General features: G+C 43.3%; 1 protein-coding gene across 1 annotated transcript in view; it reads right to left on the bottom strand.

Annotated features, from left to right (window-relative positions):
• Nucleotides 1-7,918: 7,918 nt before the first annotated feature.
• The window catches only part of UTP6 (UTP6 small subunit processome component), a 357,262-nt gene continuing 346,218 nt past the window's right edge, over nucleotides 7,919-18,962 (bottom strand). The window contains exon 19 of the mRNA XM_085617191.1: nucleotides 7,919-8,488. Within this exon, the coding sequence (XP_085473317.1) occupies nucleotides 8,331-8,488 (158 nt within the window). The 3' untranslated portion in view covers nucleotides 7,919-8,330. The remainder of the gene's footprint in view (nucleotides 8,489-18,962) is intronic.

Genomic DNA, 18,962 nt, shown 5'->3' on the forward strand with positions numbered 1-18,962 from the left:
CCAAGAGTGTGGTGAACCATGGTTGATGGGCCCATGTGGAAGCCACTAAAATCAGTGTGAGGGATGTTTGGCTGAACTTCCGAACCAGAAATGGAAGGAGAGGGAGAGGCAGAAAAGCGTAGGCAAATATCCCGGACCAATTTATCCATAGGGCATTGCCTTTGGATAGAGGGTTTGGGAACCATGAATCAAAGTTTGGTCATTTTGAGTTGTCCACTGTGGTGAACAGATTTGTGGAAACCCCCATTGTTGAAAGTATGGAAGGAGAACTTGGAGATGAAGTTTACACTCATGTATTTGTTGCTGCATCCTGCTGAGGAGGTCAGCAATTTGATTGTTCACTCCTGGAAGGTGCTCTGCCAGAAGAGGAGTTCTGTGATGGATTGCCCATCGCCAAATGGTCTGAGAGAGGCATGACAGTTGCAGAGTGTGTGTCACTCCTTTTTTTTTTTTTACATAGTACATAGCTGTCATATTGTCCGTGCGGACTAAGACAACTTTCCCTATGAGGTGAGACTGAAAAGCTTTAAGTGCCAGATACAGAGCTAGAAGCGCTAGATAGTTGGTGTGAAGACTTTTGTGCTTGTTGTCCCATTGTCCCTGAATTGTGAAATTGTGTAGATGGGCACCCCAACCTGCGAGAGATGCGTCTGCTGTTAGCACGATCTATGGAAAAGGGTCAATGAAGGGCTGCCCTTTTGATACCTTTTGTGTGTTCCACCACTGGAGAGAGCGATGGGTGCGACTGTCTACCAACACTAGATCTGTTAATTGACCCGGAGACTGATTCCACTGACATGCTAGGCATTCTTGTAGGGGACGCATATGTAACCTTGCATGAGGCACTATTTCAATGCATGATGCCATCATTCTTAACTGTTGCAAGAAAGTTCTGACTGCTAAGTATTGATGGGTCTGAAACTGCAGTAGCTGAGTTTTAATATTTCGAATTCTGGCTGCCTTGGGAGAGGCTAGCGCTGTGCGAGTATTTAGAGTCGCTCCCAGATAGGACTACATCTGTGAAGACTGAAGAAGAGACTTTTGTGCATTGATCGTGAAACTCAATTGGTGGACTAGGTCTAATGTATTCTGTGTGTGTTGTAAGCACTTTTGGTGTGTGCTGGCTTTGATGAGCCAGTCGTCTTGGCATGGGAAGACATGAGTCTGTTGTCTTCTGAGATGTGCTGCCACTACTGCTAGACATTTTGTGAATACTCTGGGGGCAGTAGTTACTCCGAATGGGAGTACTTTGAACTGATATTCTTTTCCTGCTATCGCAAGTCTGAGATATTTGCGATGTGCCAGGTGAACCGGAATGTGAAATGAGTCTTAAGTCTAGTGTGGACATAAAATCACATTGCTGTAGAAGTGGAAGTACTTGTTGAGGAGTGACCATATGGAAAAGTTATGATAGTATGTACAGATTTAATGTCCTTAGATCCAAAAATTGGTCTTAAGGAGACGTCCTTTTTGGGGATTATAAAGTATAGAAAGTAAACCCCTAAACCTTGATACTGGTTCTATGGCTCCTTTTATTTAAAAGAGCTTGTACCTCTTGTTTGAGGAGCTGTAGGTGCTCCGACGAGAGTTTGTGTGTGCGGGATGGAATATTGGGAGGATTGTTGTTGAGTTCACATCTAATAGAAGAATTAGATAGGTTTTCATTCTTGGACTAGCTATTGTGCCTTTTTCTTGAGCTCTTCTGGGTGGTATTGAAGTAATCCTTCCATCTCGTCCCAGTGTGCCCTGTCATACCTAGCTAGTCGACCTTGCGTGTTGGCAATGCACCAGTGGTTAGCAGCTTGAGCAGCCACTCTTACCAGATGCATCAATTAATTTAGACTCTTTATCTGGGGGAGGTGCATCCCCAGAGGTCTGTGAGCTTGCTCTTTTACGAGCGTTAGAAACTACCAGCGAGTCTAGAGGGAGCTGTCCTTTAATAAAAACAGGATCTGAGGGTGATGGTTTGTATTTCTTATCAACCCTGGGTGTTAAAATATGGGCAAGAACAGGGTCCTTGAAAATCTCATCTGCATGTCTGATCATGCCTTCTAACATAGGGAGACTCTGACTAGTTCTATGTGAAGACCCTAACGTCTCAAATAAAAAGTCTCCATCTAAAGCTCCTTTGTGCAGTGTAACTCTATGGTATGCTGCTGCCCTGGAAATCAGCTCTAGATAAGAGACATTATCATCTGGAGGTGATGGTTTTGCAGGGTATAGATCTGGATCATTATCCATGGGTGGATCAATATTATATTATATATTTTATATATATTATAATAATCATCCCATGGATCTGTTGGCAAAGGCGTATTATCATCATCATCATCATTATTTCCTAAATCAGGCTGTACATGAGGAGTTCCCTTTGGTGTTGTGTTGTGGATCTGAGCCTGGCAGTGGTGGTAAAGGTGAAGATGGTGATGGTGGAGGTGGAGGGGATGGCAAAGTAGGATGGATAAGAATGTAGCAATTCCCTTCTTTTTAAGAGGAATCTTATATCCAGTGTCCTCTGAGCGGACTTTCCTTTTGGAAGGTGTTTTAGCTAAAATGTGTCCAGTAGTTGGATTAATGTATAGCTTTTTCTGTTTCGGATCGAATCTGTCCTTCATAATATCCAAGATTGGTTTCGGGGGATCTGGAAGTTATTCTTTTGATGTTGGTGCTGAAGTTTTCGGTGCCGAACCGGACTTGTCCTTTGAAGCAGAAGTTTCGGCTCTGAACCGGATTTGCCTTTTGGAGTGGAATGTTTCGGATCTGAAGAAGATCTGTCTCGACTCGATCCCAATTCTGGGACCGAGAAGGCCTCCTCTTCTTCTGCAGCTGTCGGGTCATTTTCTGATTTTTCTACGAATATATCCGGAGTATGTTGAGTGCTTTTGTGCTGCATTTCTCGTCGTCGAGCCCGATGATCTTGAAGAGTCTTTTTCAATCGGCATAACCGACAGGCCTCGCAATCTTCTTCCTTGAGCTCCAGTGAGAGGCACAAGTTGCAGACTTGGTGTAGATCGGTGCAAGGGTACTTGAAGTGGCACAGAGGACAGAATTGGAATAGGGCCCGTTCCAAAAGTTTTACTTTTTTTTGCAAAATGCTAATTGCTAAACTGCGAAGCTGCAGGCTCCTCACAAGCAGGAGCCTTAATTAATTCATACCAAATTGTAATGTCAAGTACAACCACCTCAGGTAAAAATGCCAGTACAAGCAATGATGTTAGACTCTATATGTGGAACAACAGAATTATAGATTTTATCTGGCCTTCCACTGCTCAATGGTCTGAGGAAGGCTAGGCAACTATACTAGCCTATTTGGACAGACATACATAGCTATGCTACAAGAAACTCACCTTACAGTAAGTAGAGAAGACAACTTTGCTAGAAAATGGAGATCCCATTGTTTTTTCGCCACCTTTAATTATTTCATCATGGGAGGGGCAATCCTATTTCAGCAAATACTCCCTTCAAGCCTCTGCGAGTAAAATGGCACCCCGAGGGCAGATTCCCCATGCTACAAGGACAGTTACACAACATGCACTTCACACTCAAACACTTATGTACCACATCGTGACGACCTGGAGTTCTTTCGCATAGACGCAGATAAATACAAGCTTTAACCTCGGGAGATATTGTACGGGCGAGGCTGCATGATCATGCTAGATGATGAACTAGCCAGAACCACAACATGCAGTAAACACGAACAGAGGGCTGAAGAGGCCCTTAATTTAATCCTTCACAGCCAAGATATGATTACATATGTTGAGTTAAATGTGATATCTGAAGTGCAATCTCAGGCTACTTTCAGAACAATTTAAAGTCACTGAGCACTTATGCTTCACTGTGGAAAGCCTTTAAAGTAGTAATATGTGGCAAGTGCATCACAAAAGCCTGCAGAAATCTTAAATCTATTTGTGGGAACCTCGAGGAGTCACTCCACAGTCTGGAATAAGAGTTTGATGCTTCAGGTAGAGGAGGCCGAAAGAGAGATAAAATTCCTGGGAAAGTATGCCACAGTTTATGGTAGAGGGAGCGACTAAGTTACACACTTGGTGGAGTACTCAAGCCACAATGAGTCTCTATGGCCATCACGGAATTGACAACCGAGACAAGTTGCACAGTATAGGACACAGCTAAACACCTGCAGAATTTATGAAATAATACACTGGGTTCTACACTTAACACTTGATGCCCGGGCACTCAATCACTACTTAGAAAAGCAACAATAGCATCTGTTGAACGTGCTTATAGGTAGTCCCTGTGCACCAATTAGTGAACAAGAAATAAAAAATGGAAGGAACTGTCGCTTGTCGGGATTAAAAGGCTGCTGATGACATTTTACATTACATTGACATACTAACCCCTCACCTTAATCAATACGAGGAATCACTAAAAGCAGGCATACTTTTGCTGACTCTTCGTCAGGACCGGACTTGGGAACCAAAGGCAGCTCTGGCAAAAATGTTCAAACCAACCTCGTCCTCTTCATCTTTTTGCTTTATGGCGCTCTTTCCACCCATCCATTCCCTTCTCTCTGCCCTGTCTTCTGCCTCTCTGGTCAAGGATTCACAACGATAAAATTAAAAGTCTATTCATAATTTAGTTAACTCCAATGGGCACGTTGATAATTCCACCTGCTTTAATTTAAAGATTGAGCATTCTTAAATAATAAAAAAAGCCTCTAGATGTATGCATGTCAACCACTGAAAATTTTCTTCTGCACCCAATGCAAACTTACCACTGAAAGCAAGTGTAACGTGCCACACTGCAGCAATTTCTATTAAAAGCCAATCAATTGCAAAATTGGAAATAACTTCCATCCCAGAAGGATGAGAAGAGCAAAATGAAGACGTCATCCACAAAGAGAAACAGCCCCGGGCAAATATGATTGCAGCAACCATTTAAAGGAAAAACTGAACTAGGTTGCAATGGTTGGTACCTTGACCTGAGCATGAAAAGGGACACTTCCTCAGGTTTGACATTAAACTTCTTTGAAGCAACAGCATTCTTTTTGGTAAAGGTTCTCTCATCGTGCCTGTCGCCTCCAGTGTTACTAACAAGTTTGGAAGGACTGAGCAGGATATGGAATACTGCATGTAACGTCCAGCAATCAAGCATTATAAGGGGTTTGCCTAGAGGGGCATGATGCTTGTAGTGTTTAAGAGGATCTGTTGGGGGCTGCTATGGAGGGGCAGGCGAGAACTGAAAGAGGTGGGTGGGCCCTCTCTGTCACTATGGGAGGTTCCGCTAAGAGTGGTATGTTCGGTCTACTCCATCTCCAAGAGCAACAAAGGTGAAAAATATTTTTTCTGCCAAAAAAGACTGAGCCTCACAATTTATCATGTTATACATAGGGCTGCAGTGACCATAGATCCACAGAAAGTTATAGGAAAAAAAATTTACCATGGCAATCAGATTTGAGTTTTAAAGAATTTGTGGTCTAATCGGGTAAGTTTTGGTACTCACTTGTTCTGAGAGGCTAAACGCAATTTTTCCAACATAAAAGTGTAAAATTCTCCCGTGAAGACTGGGGACCAGGTTTATTTCTAGAAAACCCAAAGCTGGAATACCTATGTTGATTTATGTTTTCAGCCACTAATTGTAATGTCCCTCCCATCTACCATCCTGTACCCGATATCAGTGCATCTTTCACTCGCCTCGAGGTGGAAAATGTGCTAAAATCACTCCCACGAGGCCGGGCACCATGACCAGACTGCATCCCGGCTGACCGGTTTGTTTCGGACCAAGAGCACTTGGTTCCCTACATAAAATACCTTGCAAATGCAGTAGCTAGTGGAGCACCTACTCCCAAAACGTGGTCAGATGCTGAAATTCTACCTATACACAAGAAGGGTGATCGTTCACTACTAGGCAACTATAGGCCAATAAGCCTAATCGACTCTATCCAAAAAATAGTCGCAAGGCTAGTCTTAGTAAGAATACAGGCTTGGATAGACGAGAAGGATATTCTGACCCCATTACAGGCAGTGTTCAGTCCCCACATAAGCACCATTGACCAGGTGTTCAGGTTTGTTTTTGTGTATTGGAAGGTAGTCGCCATAGGAGGTGGTACGATCTACGCGGCCTTTGTAGATCTTAAGACCGCGTTTGATCTAGTCCCACGCACAAAACTGTGGAGTGCCCTTCAGGCTCTGGGTATGCCCAATGAATTACTGAGTATCCTGGTCAAACTGCATGAATCAAATTACGCGCAGTTCCGATGGGGGAAGCAGGGAAATGTCACCAAAAGGTTTGCGGTAACTAAGGGTGTCCGTCAAGGGTGTGTACTGGCCCCAACCTTGTTCTCACTTGTTATTAACAGGGTGGTCGACTATTTTACATCCCAGCCTACTGACGCTCCTATGCTGGCTGGAATGAAAATAACACTGCTCATGTTCGCGGATGATACCCTGTTGCTCTCCAGAACCCAAAAAGACCTACAGGTTGCCCTGGAGCGTTTCGGGGTTTTCTGCCGCGAACATGAGCTTGAGGTAAAAGTGGACAAAACAAAGTTCATGGTGTTCCACAGTTCAAAGGCCGTGAGGGGGAGGGTATATATGAACAATATTCCCTTGGAACAGGCCGACACCTTCACTTATTTAGGGTTAACTCTGGGGAAGAAACTGAGTTGGAAATCCCAGACTGACCTGCTGACACTCAAACATTCCCAACTTGCAGGAGCATTGTTAAAAGAGCAAAGGCTTTCCAAGACTAAGCCCATAGCCCCTCACTTAAAATATATAACCTTAAAGTAGGTTCTTCAGTGTTGTACAGGGCGAAACTATGGGGTTTTAACGACTTATCCTCCTTGGCGGCTGCCCAAAACAAATTTTTAAGAGCTTTGACTGGCCTTCCTCAGTCTACTCCACTGTGGCCTTTATATCTAGATTTGGGATGTAACAAAATCATGGACCAGGCACGGTTTAGACAGGTAGTTTTCTGGAGAAGACTTTGGACCACTCCGGAGCTCTCCCCGTATGCTCAAGCTTTTTCCGAAGTCAGGGAGTTGGGTTCCACAACTAAAATACCCTGGATAAGGAATCTAAAGCACACTCTGATTAGTATGGGGATGAGCAAACTGTGGGAGGGTCCAGAAGTTGCCACTGTCCCTGCTAAAAATGACTTGAAAGTAGCCTGTTGGAGTATGGTTAGATTGCACCAATGTACACAACACCATTGCAGCTCCTTGACACGTGTTTTTATCGATCACAAACACGAGCCAAAACTAGAACCATATTGGGACATCATTACAAGACCTACTGACAAAAAGTTGTAGCATCAGTTCAGGGTGGGTTCTCTTCCTACCAAAGTGTTTACTAAAAGCTGGTGCCCCCCTACAGATGACAAATGTCCTTTTTGTCCAGCCGAGATTGTGTCACTAGCTCACATTTTCTTTGTATGCCCTGCCTATAGGTCACCTAGGCACAAATGGCTGAAACCTAATTGTAAGAACATGGGCATCAGAGTAGCTATGGAGGATCTTAGGATTTTGATAACCAACACTGATGACTCTATTGTCATAGCAGTGGCTAAATTTCTGAGTTGGCTGTGGGTCATTAGAGCGAAAAAGTGGAGGGTTTGCTAACACAACCTCATACTTAATATATAGTCTCTGCCCCCCCTGTAGCTGCTACTTCTACCAATTTGTCATAGTCTACAGTAATTCACATGTATCATGTCCAAATTCTTTTGTCCTTTATGTCGGTTGTAAAATTTCTGTGATTTTAGCTATTTATATGAAGTAAGATCCGTTTTACAGACAATCTGAGGTAATATCACACTGTATGTATCTCTTATCTATTTTATTAGGTAATTTTAACGGTGTTACTGTTTATTGGTTACAGTTGTTATTGTGGTACGGTGCTAGGCCATATGTTTTACTGATGTACGTTGTCTTTTATGATTTTTTGTTAATCGAAATAAATAAATAAACTGAAACCGATTTATTTAGTCATAAGTAAACATTTTCAATGCAACAAAGCACTTTTCTGGTTCATAGAGAGACCAACAAAGAATAGTAAAAATCAGTAGCATATTTAAATCTAGAGTTACTTAGGTTGTATGCATGTTACTATATCACTGAAGCAATCTATTGGTTAACAGCTAGACAAAGGCTTTATTTATAATGATTTTATCAGTCATGCTTTATGATCACAAAATAGCAATTTTATTTCAGACTGATAAGAAGTGTCAGCAGAAATGGAGTCAGCACATTATTTACAATTGCGTATGCATAAAATTTGAATACATAATTCTTAATACGCTTGACAACATCTGAAGAGAAACATTTCTAAAACTGTACTAACTATGTACAGAGCACATATATATGGCTGTTTCTATAAATGCCCAGTTTGAAGCAACGTATATTTAGACACAAATTCTTCAACGTGCTCTCCTTGCAGGCACTGCATGGCTCTCCAGTGAATTTGACCACAGTTCTCCGGTTTGCCGTGGGGATGGCTTAACTCTTCCCTGATGTATTCGAGCCAGAGATCTATTGTCACAACAAAACAAAAGTGGTTAACATCTTGTCTTTGTTAACAAACCCAAATATGTACTGTCATCTGATCTAAGACAGAAACAGGAGTTATCATGGTCACTAGTTTCAATGCTTATTGTCAATTTAAATTGCACATGTTAGAATAGCTGGAAGGTTACAAGTGCAATCTTTTATTCACATGTTCATTCTGAGTAATTATTAAATCACATATATTGTATATCTATATTCACAAATTTATGTATAGCCCGCTAATTATGGCATTCATGATTTTCTTTGAAATGTTTAAATGATAACTGATTACACAAATTCACACATGAATTTAAAGACTAAAGCAGGGTTGCACTCTACAGATGCTACAAATAGTTATCTAAATCCATAATGATCTGAAGACTCTCCGGAAATAGCCCCCAGATATCAACACAAACAAGACTACGATGAGAATCTGGTCAAGAAGCTTGGACCAAAGTAGGTAAAAAACCATGCAAATGTATTTTACATGTTCATAACCTGAAGCTCTACTATAGAAACGTGCTCCTAGGTTGATTATTTAATCCCAAAAGGAATGACAGTGGAAGAAGAAAGACCTGCTTTATGAGGATATGCAAATTCTCAAAGTAAAGTCACTAGATTCTAGCGCCGATTAAAAAAACATATACGGCAGCTAATGTGCTATGAATGTATATACACAACAAGCATTGCGTGGATGTCTGGAGCATTAATTAAATTCAACCCATTCTGGTTTTCAAAACTCAAATAAAAAAATGTTTCATATTAAAAATTATATCAGTACAAGCCAAACATTTTTGCAATTAGTAATCTTTAAGGTACACTATTAAATCACACTTTTTGGAGCGAGCAATCAGTTAGGCATACTGGCAGGCACATATTTAGTAGCACAAAAGGCCTACTGAAGAGCATTTTGCAACACCTTTTCTTGAGGTTCTGCGCAACAGTGTTATCCTCAGGCACTATCCTGTATAGCTATTGCTGGTTACCACTGATGTCACAGCTCACTAATACGAATATATTACTTTTTTTTTTTTAACCCCTTCGCTGCTAGGCCTTTTTCCCCCTGTGCTAAGCCTTTTTTGGCTACATGGGGTAGTTTGCGTTTAGGCCCCTGTATCTTTTTGACCACATAAGGTATCCACGCCAAATTTGCGTCCTTTTCTTACAACAACGTGGGGATTCTAAAGGTACCCAGGGTTAGTGGATTTCCCTGAGGGGACTCAGAAATTAGCCAAAATACAGCTACATTGTGTTTTTTAATGGAAAAATGGGGAAAAAGTGCTGCAAATGTAAGCGTCTGGTTTTTCCCTGCAAATGGTATCAACAAAGGGTTTGTGGGGCTGAAATCACAATTTTCCCAGTTTTCAGGGACTGACAGAGTTTTGTCAGAAAAGCAACATTTTTTTACACAGTTTTGGCATGTTACTGGGACATAGCCTATTTTTGCTATGTTTTGTGCTTTCAACCTACTTCCGGTTAATGGTAGAAATGGGTTTGAAAGCAATAATGGATCCTGTAAAGTTATAAATTTTAGAAAAGTAGATATAATTCTGAATTCAGCAAGGGGTCAATTGTGTAGATCCTCCCAGGTTTCTTTATATACCGTTACATCCGCTGGACCTTTCTGGTTGTGGGGATATATAGGACTTGTAGGTTCACCAAGAACTCGACAAACCCAGAGCAAATAACTAAGCAGCGTCTTGCAATGGTTTTTATGATGTACTGGTTATATAGCAACTAATTTGGGAAAATATATATAGTGAAAAATCGGGATGAAACCCACACATTTCCAAAAACTAGAGACCCAGATGAGTCCAGGGAGGTATGGCTTGCATGGTTCCCCCGTTTCCCTACCCATAATCCCCGCAAACCTCAAATTTATCTGAAAAATTCAAATTTCTCTCAAATTTCTGTGTGGGATGGTTCTGGAATCTGCATGGATCCACAAATGTCCTACCACCCAACATCCCCCCCCGGTCTCCCGATAAAAATGGTATCTCACTCGCATGGGTGGGTCAAGTACCAAAGACAGGCAAAGGCCCAAAACATATTGAGGAGACATCAAAATTATCACAAAACAACCTGGTTTTGCAAGGGGGTCACCTTGGTTTTTGGCCACAGGCTCAGTGGCTATCTTGGGAAACTACCAAACACACACATTTCTGAAAACTAGACACCCGGGGGAGTCCAGTAAGGTATGGCAGACCCGCCAGCCAGACAGGAGAACACTCCTGATGGGGAGGGCGGCTCCTACTCAATCCCTGCTGCCACAACGCCAAACTCATAAGGCCCTTAGAATCCTCCTCTTTTGCCAGGCTGGATCCGGAAATTTTTCCAGCAGTACCTCTGCACGTCAGTAGAAGGTGTTGAACAACTCAGCAGCGACGTCGTCTCTCAGAAGGGACATCAACGGAGTCCATATAAGCCATCCCCTTGCTGACATCAGGTTCTCCCCATCCTATGTGGGATGCATCCATTGTGATGGTCACAGGGAGGTTTGTGGTTTGAATGGTTTCCCCACTGTCAGATTTTGAAGGTTCCACTATTGTATTTCTCTTAAAACTTTATCCGGAACAACCTTATTGTCCCAACTCTGGGTTGACTGTGACCATTGTTTTTAAACTCATTCATGTGTATTCTTGTGTGGCACTACGGGAATGCAAGAGGCCATAATGCCCATAGTTTTCCACACTGTCCTCATCGTCCAAATTTGTCCCTTATGGTAGAGGCAACTCTGCTCTATGATCACTTTGACTCTTTTGTCCACTGGTCTTGCCTTCATGGTTTATGAGTTCAAGATCGCCCCAAGGAATGTCTTCTTTGTGTCTGGGTTCTGTGACGATTTTTCGGAATTGATGGAGAAACCTAGTGTATGTAGGGTCTGTATGACCTTGCTGATATTCTTCCTGCACTGGTTGCTGGTCTTCGCTTTCACATGCCAGTCATCCAAGTAGATGTGTAGTCCCTTTCATCTGAGGTGTGCTGCGACCAAGCTTTTGTGTAAAACTTGTGGAGCTGATTTTATACCGAATGGTAGTACTTTGAATTGGTAGTCCATCTTATTCACCAACCTGAGGATTTTTTTGTGTCGTTTGTTTACTGGTATGTGTAGGTAGGCATTGTTGAAATCTATGGTTGCCATATAGTCTCCTTCCCCTATCAGAGGGATGACTTCTTGCAGATCTGTCATTTGAAATTTTAGCATCTTTATAAACTTGTTTAATGATCTCAGGTCTAGTATTGGTCTTAACTTGTGTGTGGTTCCAGAAGATAGTTTGGTTACACCCCTTTAAGTCTTTGATTCGGGAGTACTATATCTTTAGCTCGTTTGCTTAACAAGTTTTCTACTTCCTGTTTTAGTAGTCTTTGTTAGTCTATTTTTATCCTCTTGGTTGTGTTGCTCGAGGTTACTTTGTTAACTCTATGTAGTAGCCATATTTTATATTTCATAACATTTGCCAGAGGTGATATTTTCTCATTCCTTTAGGAATCCTTTGATTCTTTATCCTACTGTTGACTTGTGTAGGAGGATTTTTTGCAAGCAGCCACTTGCTTATGCGTTTTGCACCTTTCGGGGTCCCCCCTCTCCCTTGGCCGTGAAAGGGCTGTTTGGAGCTTGAGCCATACTGACATTTGTGGGGGAGTGGTGGTCTCACTGCGCTGGTGACTGAAGATTCTGTGAGACGTGTGTGGTTGTATGACTCTTCTTGAGGCAGTTCTTTTACTCTGGGTCATGCCTCCTCGGAAGGTTGCGTTATACTGCAGGAATCACAGGGCCTTGGAGTTTTCTGTGTCTTTGCTCATGCGCTGAAGCACTTTGCCTACTTCCTCTTCAAACAGACTGTGACCTGAGAAGGGCATGTTGAACATCGCTGACTGGACCTCCTGTTTGAATCCTGAGATTCTCAGCCAAACAGGTCTGCATAAAGTGGTGGCCATATAGAGTTGTCTACTGACAGTGTCCACTGTATCTAGTGTAGATTTCAGGCGATTGTCTTCCCTGCCAGTAACACTACACCCGCCTTCTTTTTGTAGACCACTGGCAGGTGCTCTTCGAGCCCCTCCATTTCATCCCACTGTTGGTGAGTGTACGTGTTTATCAAGGCATTCGAGTTGACTATCCGTTGCAGCTGATTTTTCCCATTTCTCTCCCCACCATGTCCACTCTCTTACTTTCCTTGTCCGGAGGTGGTCTCGTAGACGTGTGGGTGTTTGCTCTCTCCGTGCTGTTGCCACGCTGAGGGAATCAGCTGGCATGTTCCCCCTTACGTAGGGTGGATCCTTGGGCGCCAAACTGCCCTTCTTTTCCACCCTTGGCGTTATTGCCTTGGATGTAGCTGGCTCTTTAAATGCCTCTCTGCCATTGTCCTATATGCTAAGTAGCACTGGAAGAAACTGGTTTACTCTTCTGGTCAAGTAGCAATATTTCAAGGAGGAAGCATGCCTCTGCCTGCTCCTCTTCCGGTTGAACCCCATTACTGGCTCCAGCTCTCTTGATTATTGCACTATATGCAGAGATGTCACCTAGTGGTGATGGTTTTGATGGATAAGATTCCACCACTTCGTCTGGTGAGTCCGCACTGATGTCCTGCCAGTCATTCACTGTCTCTCCCATTTGTGAAAATCCATATTGTTGCTCTTTTTCCAGTTCAAATCATTCTTCTTCCATCTCTTCGTACAGCTGTGGCAGGATGGGGTTTTACAGCTCCTTTGTTTCCTCAGAGGAATTCTGTATCCATGAAAGGAGTCATCAAATTCCCTTTACTTTTTTATCAGGACTTCGAGTTTGTCCTAGAGACATTTCCTTTCTTGCTCTACCTTGAGCAATATTGTTCCAAGGTAGTTTGGTCTCGTCTCCGTATTTCGAGAATAATATTGAAAAACTCTTTGACGCCAACTCTTTGTGTGGCAGCGACCTTAAGCATTGGTGCAGAGTAGCTTTTTGGTGTCATTGTTGGCCCGGCCTTCACCGCCTGTGTCAAGCTGCCTATTGCCATCTCTCTCCCATGCCTTTGATCCTCTCTTGAGGTCAAAGCCGGTTTCAAGGGTTTGCCTCTAGTCGTGTCCCTTAACTTGGACCTGGGTGGCTCTATGGGTTTCACTTTGTCATCCGGCATTAACAATTTCAATTAAATTTGTGGTTTTTTTTAGTTTAAAACTTTTGGCTCAGTCGTGTCCCGACTCTGAAGGTCAATTTTCAGCTTGGACTTCTCCCTTGGCATCTTCTTGTGCCACCTACTAGTGTGGCCATCAACCATCTATTCAAGTCTGGTTATGCTCCTCCCTCGGCATCTTCTTGTGCCACCTACTAGTGTGGCCATCGACCACCTATTCAAGGTCTGATTCTGCTCCTTGGGCCTCCTCAGTCAAAGGCAAAGGTTACAAACTTTGTGTGTTTACTTCTGGGCATACTTGTGGTGGCACTTGGGGCAAAACCTAAAGGGGGTATGCTCAATGCCCCTTTCTCAAATTCTGACCATGCGCTCTCTGTGTCTTTCCCTTCTTTACCACTCATCGTTAATCCACTTCCCTCGACAGTGGTTTTTGATGGAAAACTGTCTTTTTCTGCTGAATTTCCCCCCAGGGGGGGGGGGGGGGGGGGGGGGGGGTTAAGGGGGATGCAGATATAGCCTATAAGGATACTATTCAGGACCCAACCACTACACGGTGGAATAATGCACAGCATGTGAATCTATAAAACATTCACACTGCAAAATATAAATTCAAGGGCTTCTGCCACCTTTTTCAGGAGAGAATGAGAGGAAACCACCCCAGGCAGGGCAGTCCATATCCACCTTGGGCGAGGTATCCAGCCCGCAAGCTTGCTGCAAAGCAAGGTAGTCTGATATATTCAATGACTGTGGCAGTAGAGGTTTCCTCTTTCACTACTATCATCTATGTCATGGAGGAGAGGGATCAGCACTTGGATGGGATCAGATTCTGATTCAAAAGGTTTATGCATAACTTGCTAGTACTAAGTGCAGGAAGCCTCCCATTGCTGCATTCAATAGCTCTCTTCCCCATGTCTATGTACCTTCGCAGGATAGCCTTAGATTTGAGAGACAGGCTCAGTAAAGAGTCATGGAGGTATTGGTGCAGTGGGAAACTGAGCTGGGCGGGCAGCCACAGCAGCCAGCATTGGTGGCTGTACTGGGAGGGAATGACAACCGGCAAAAATATTGTGGTCAGGAAGACTGCTGATGGTGTCCATCAAAGTCAGAGGGACAAAGTGTGTAGTGGTAAAGACAATCAGCCATAATGAGATCTGGGCACCAAAAGGTCCAGTGCTGCCTCAAGGAGCTCCAGAGGGGGTGGAAGCACGTCAGAATATTTCCAGCATGGTATGCATGAACAGAGTAGGATCAGCTCCAATGGGAAGGGACTTTGCATTTTCTAGAACATCCTTTGCCCTTGGCTGAATTTCCTAGATAAATTATGGCTAGGCTTCTTGGCAGAAATTATAAAGGAATAAATGTCTGTAGCAGTCTGGCAGACATGCTGGTTGCCCTCTAAGGCATAAGTGACTGTATACATTCTGGCATAAAATATGGCATCACTATGAGGGCAAAGAGATTTACCTTACAGCACTGAACTGCGATAGGCAGACGTGATCGGATACATTCTGGTATAAATTAATGAACCACTACCAGGGCAAACAGATGTAATCTAGATCAGGGACCTGCGATCAAGGTAGTGAGGGTACAGCAGACAGTACTTGAAGAGAATGATGCAGACACCTCAAAAAAAGCTATACACCAATAAAATGCAATCATTAAATAGTACAGCCACTGCTGTTTATTTGTATGAAAATAACTTTCTAAGAAAGGAAGTAGACAGATGGATAACAATTATTTAAATCACAAGCAGGGCATCACTGAGGTACTGCACAGGGAATCACAATGCTGCCCCACAACGGGTGTGCAAACAGACCTTCAAATGGACTGATCCAGGGGATCTAGGCCTCTTCAGAGAGAATTCCAAAATAGATTGCACACAGAGTGATTATTTACAGCTTTGTCCTTGCATTAACATTATCGGACATGAACATGTATCTAATGACCCATGAGGACTCTTGCACTTTGCAGAAGAACACAGCTGGTCTTAAATGTTTCATGGCATACATAGAAAGCCTCATTTAAGTGCATCTCTCTCCTGTGAAATGCCACATCTGAAGTTAATAGTTACAAAAATACCAAGATCACATGGCTATAAGGACAATACAGGCAGATACTATGTTGGCTAAATCTAAGTCTTCAAATCAGTTAAAAGCATTGAGAATGAAAGTTTCAAAAACTCAGCCCAGAGTAACCAAGTTAGTCATTTAGGTATCAATCTTTATAGAGCCACTGCAAAGGTAACTGACATTTAACCACCACTGTCAAATTCTTATTGAACATACACAATCTATCCGGAATTCAAATGAAAAACATCCAGCTGGAAGGTGTCCTCGGGTAGGAAGACTAAATCGAGAGCTCAATTTTCTTCAAAGATTACTCTAAAAACAGAAATCAGGGCGAAGGCACTCACTTCCAGAGAAGGTTGCCAAAACTCCTGTTTATTGCCCCGAAACAAGAATGACATCCAATTTTGGCGCACTCTCCTTTCTCACCCATCATTCTCCACAATGGCAGTTGACAATATAGCTAGAAATGTCCTCATGGAGTCCATCTGCGTGAAAAGATTTTCCCTTTCTAGTCCACTCTCAACTTTGTTTAAACACAACTGAGGCAATAATGCCCCTTGCTGTCAACTCCTTCATTTCCTGGAGTGCTCTCGTCTGTGAAAGTGTCAAGGGGCTGAGGTCAGGGAAAAAACAGAAGCCAATCAATAACCAGCATCACCCTGGCTTTTTAATCGCAGCTTTTATGTTAACAAATTTATAAGCACGCTCTGGTGCTGAAAACAGAAGCAGAGTAGAGAGAGTTACAGAGAGTGAGGAAACAGGAAGATCTAGACTACCATGTGGTAATGTTAGAGAGTCCTATGCAATATTAAAAAGCCAACACAATTTTGAAAAGTTAGGTTTTTAACAACTTTCAGAATCTGAGGAGGATGGGTGAGTCCTGTAATGCTACAGGAAGCTTATTCCAAAGCTTTATTGCAGTCACTGCGAAGGATTTGCCCTCCACATGAACACGCTTGCAGGGAGGAACTACAAGCAAATTAGCTCCAGCTGATTGTTAACTGTGAGCTGTAATGTACTGATGGAACTAAATAATCAGGGCCACTGAGGTGGATAGCCTTATTGACTAGACAGAGCGATTAAAACATTATCTTTCGTTAAGGAAGAGCTTCGAGTTCGCTGGTCGAAGAAGAACGTGGCCAATCAAGTGTTAGGAATATGCTACTTACCAGTATGCATCTGTTCTTGGCATGTAGAGCTGCAGAGTCACACACTGAGGATAAGATTGCCATCTGGTGTTGGGCTCGGATGATTGCAGGTTGTTGTTGTCTTCGGAAGAAGCCTTTGGTCACGAGGTTGGTGACTCCTCCCCTGGACAACAGTGCGCATGGGCATCCACTCCATCGTCAGATTGTTTTTTCGCCATGATGGGAAAAGATGGAGTGTATAGGAATGAAAGAAAGGATGTCCATCTGTAATGTCTAAGTAAGACGGATGCTGGAACAGATACAGGTGCCGGGGAGGCGGGCGGGCGTGTGTGACTCTGCAGCTCTACATGCCAAGAACAGATGCATACTGGTAAGTAGCATATTCCGTTCGAGGCATATGAGCTGCAGATCACACACTGAGGATAGATTATACAGCAGTGCTTCCCCTTAGCGGTGGTCGCCTGTATCCGTTGCAGCAGCTTGAAATAAAGTTTTTAGGACAGCCTGGCCCACTGAGGCCTGTTGTTTGGCCTGCACGTCAACACAATAGTGTTTAGTGAAGGTATGCGTGGTAGACCACGTGGCTGCCTTGCAAATGTCTTCTAAGGGAATGTTACCTAAGAAGGCCATAGAAGCCCCTATTTTACGCGTGGAGTGCGCCCTAGGGGGAACTGTAAGTGTACGTTTAGCCTTTAGGTAGCATATTTGGATGCATTTAACTATCCACCGGGCTATACCTGATTTGGAGATCGGATTGCCTTTATGTGGTGGTGCGAAAGCAACAAAGAGTTGTTTTGTCTTTCGAAAAGGTTTTGTCCTGTCGATGTAATAAAGCAAGGCTCTTTTGACATCTAAGGTATGTAGGGCCCTTTCAGCTACGGAGTCTGGGTTTGGGAAAAAGACTGGTAGCTCTACTGATTGGTTAAGGTGGAAAGGGGAAATCACTTTTGGAAGAAATTTAGGGTTTGTCCTAAGAACCACTTTGTTACGGTGTAGTTGTAAGAAAGGTTCCTCTAGTGTAAGGGCTTGTATTTCACTTACTCTGCGTAGGGAAGTGATTGCGATAAGGAAAGCTACCTTCCATGTTAGGAATTGTAATTCACATTTGTGCATAGGTTCAAATGGGGGACCCATGAGTCTTGTTAGAACCACATTGAGATTCCACACTGGGGCAGGTGGCAATCTTGGGGGAAGAATTCTTTTGAGACCTTCCATAAACGCTTTGATGGCTGGTACCTTAAAAAGGGACAGGTGTTGCCTATTTTGCAAGTAGGCTGCCAAGGCTGCTAGGTGTAAACGTATAGAGGAATACGCTAGATTGCATCTTTGCAAGTGTAGTAGATAGCAAATGATGTTTTGGATGGAAGCATCCAATGGATGTATGTCATTAGCGCAGTAGATGGCAAATCGTTTCCATTTAGCGGCATAACACGCTCTAGTAGTAGGTCGTCTGGCTTCCTTTATGATATTCATACAGTCTGGAGGGAGATTGAGGTATCCGAACTCTAAGACCTCAGGAGCCAGATTGCTAGGTTCAGTGTTTGAGGATCTGGGTGTCTGATTTCTCCATGGTTCTGGGTTAATAGATCCGGGGAGAGGCGTAGCCTTTGGTGTGGAACTAAGGATAGTTCCAGAAGTGTGGTGAACCACGGTTGACGTGCCCAAGTGGGAGCCACTAGTATTAGTGTTAGTGACTGTTGTTTCAGTTTGCGTACCACAAATGGAACTAGTGGGAGAGGCGGAAAAGCGTACGCAAATCTGCCTGACCAGTTCATCCATAGGGCATTGCCCTTCGACTGTGGGTGTGGAAACCTGGCGGCGAAGGTTGGGCATTTTGTGTTTTCGGGAGTGGCGAACAGGTCTATGTCTGGTTGTCCCCATTTTTGGAAGAAGGGGAGTAGAACCTTGGGGTGTAGTTCCCATTCGTGGATCTGCTGTGTGTGGCGACTTAAGAGGTCGGCCACTTGATTGTGGATCCCTGGGAGATGTTCTGCTAACAGGTAGATGTTTTGGGGAATTGCCCATCTCCAGATTTGCTGTGCCAGTTGGGACAGTTGGAGAGAATGTGTCCCTCCCTGTTTCTGTATATAATACATTGTCGTCATGTTGTCTGTGCGTATGAGGACAG

The sequence above is a fragment of the Triturus cristatus genome, chromosome 7 (genome assembly GCF_964204655.1).
Source record: "Triturus cristatus chromosome 7, aTriCri1.1, whole genome shotgun sequence".
In the NCBI taxonomy this organism is placed as follows: Eukaryota; Metazoa; Chordata; class Amphibia; order Caudata; family Salamandridae; genus Triturus; species Triturus cristatus.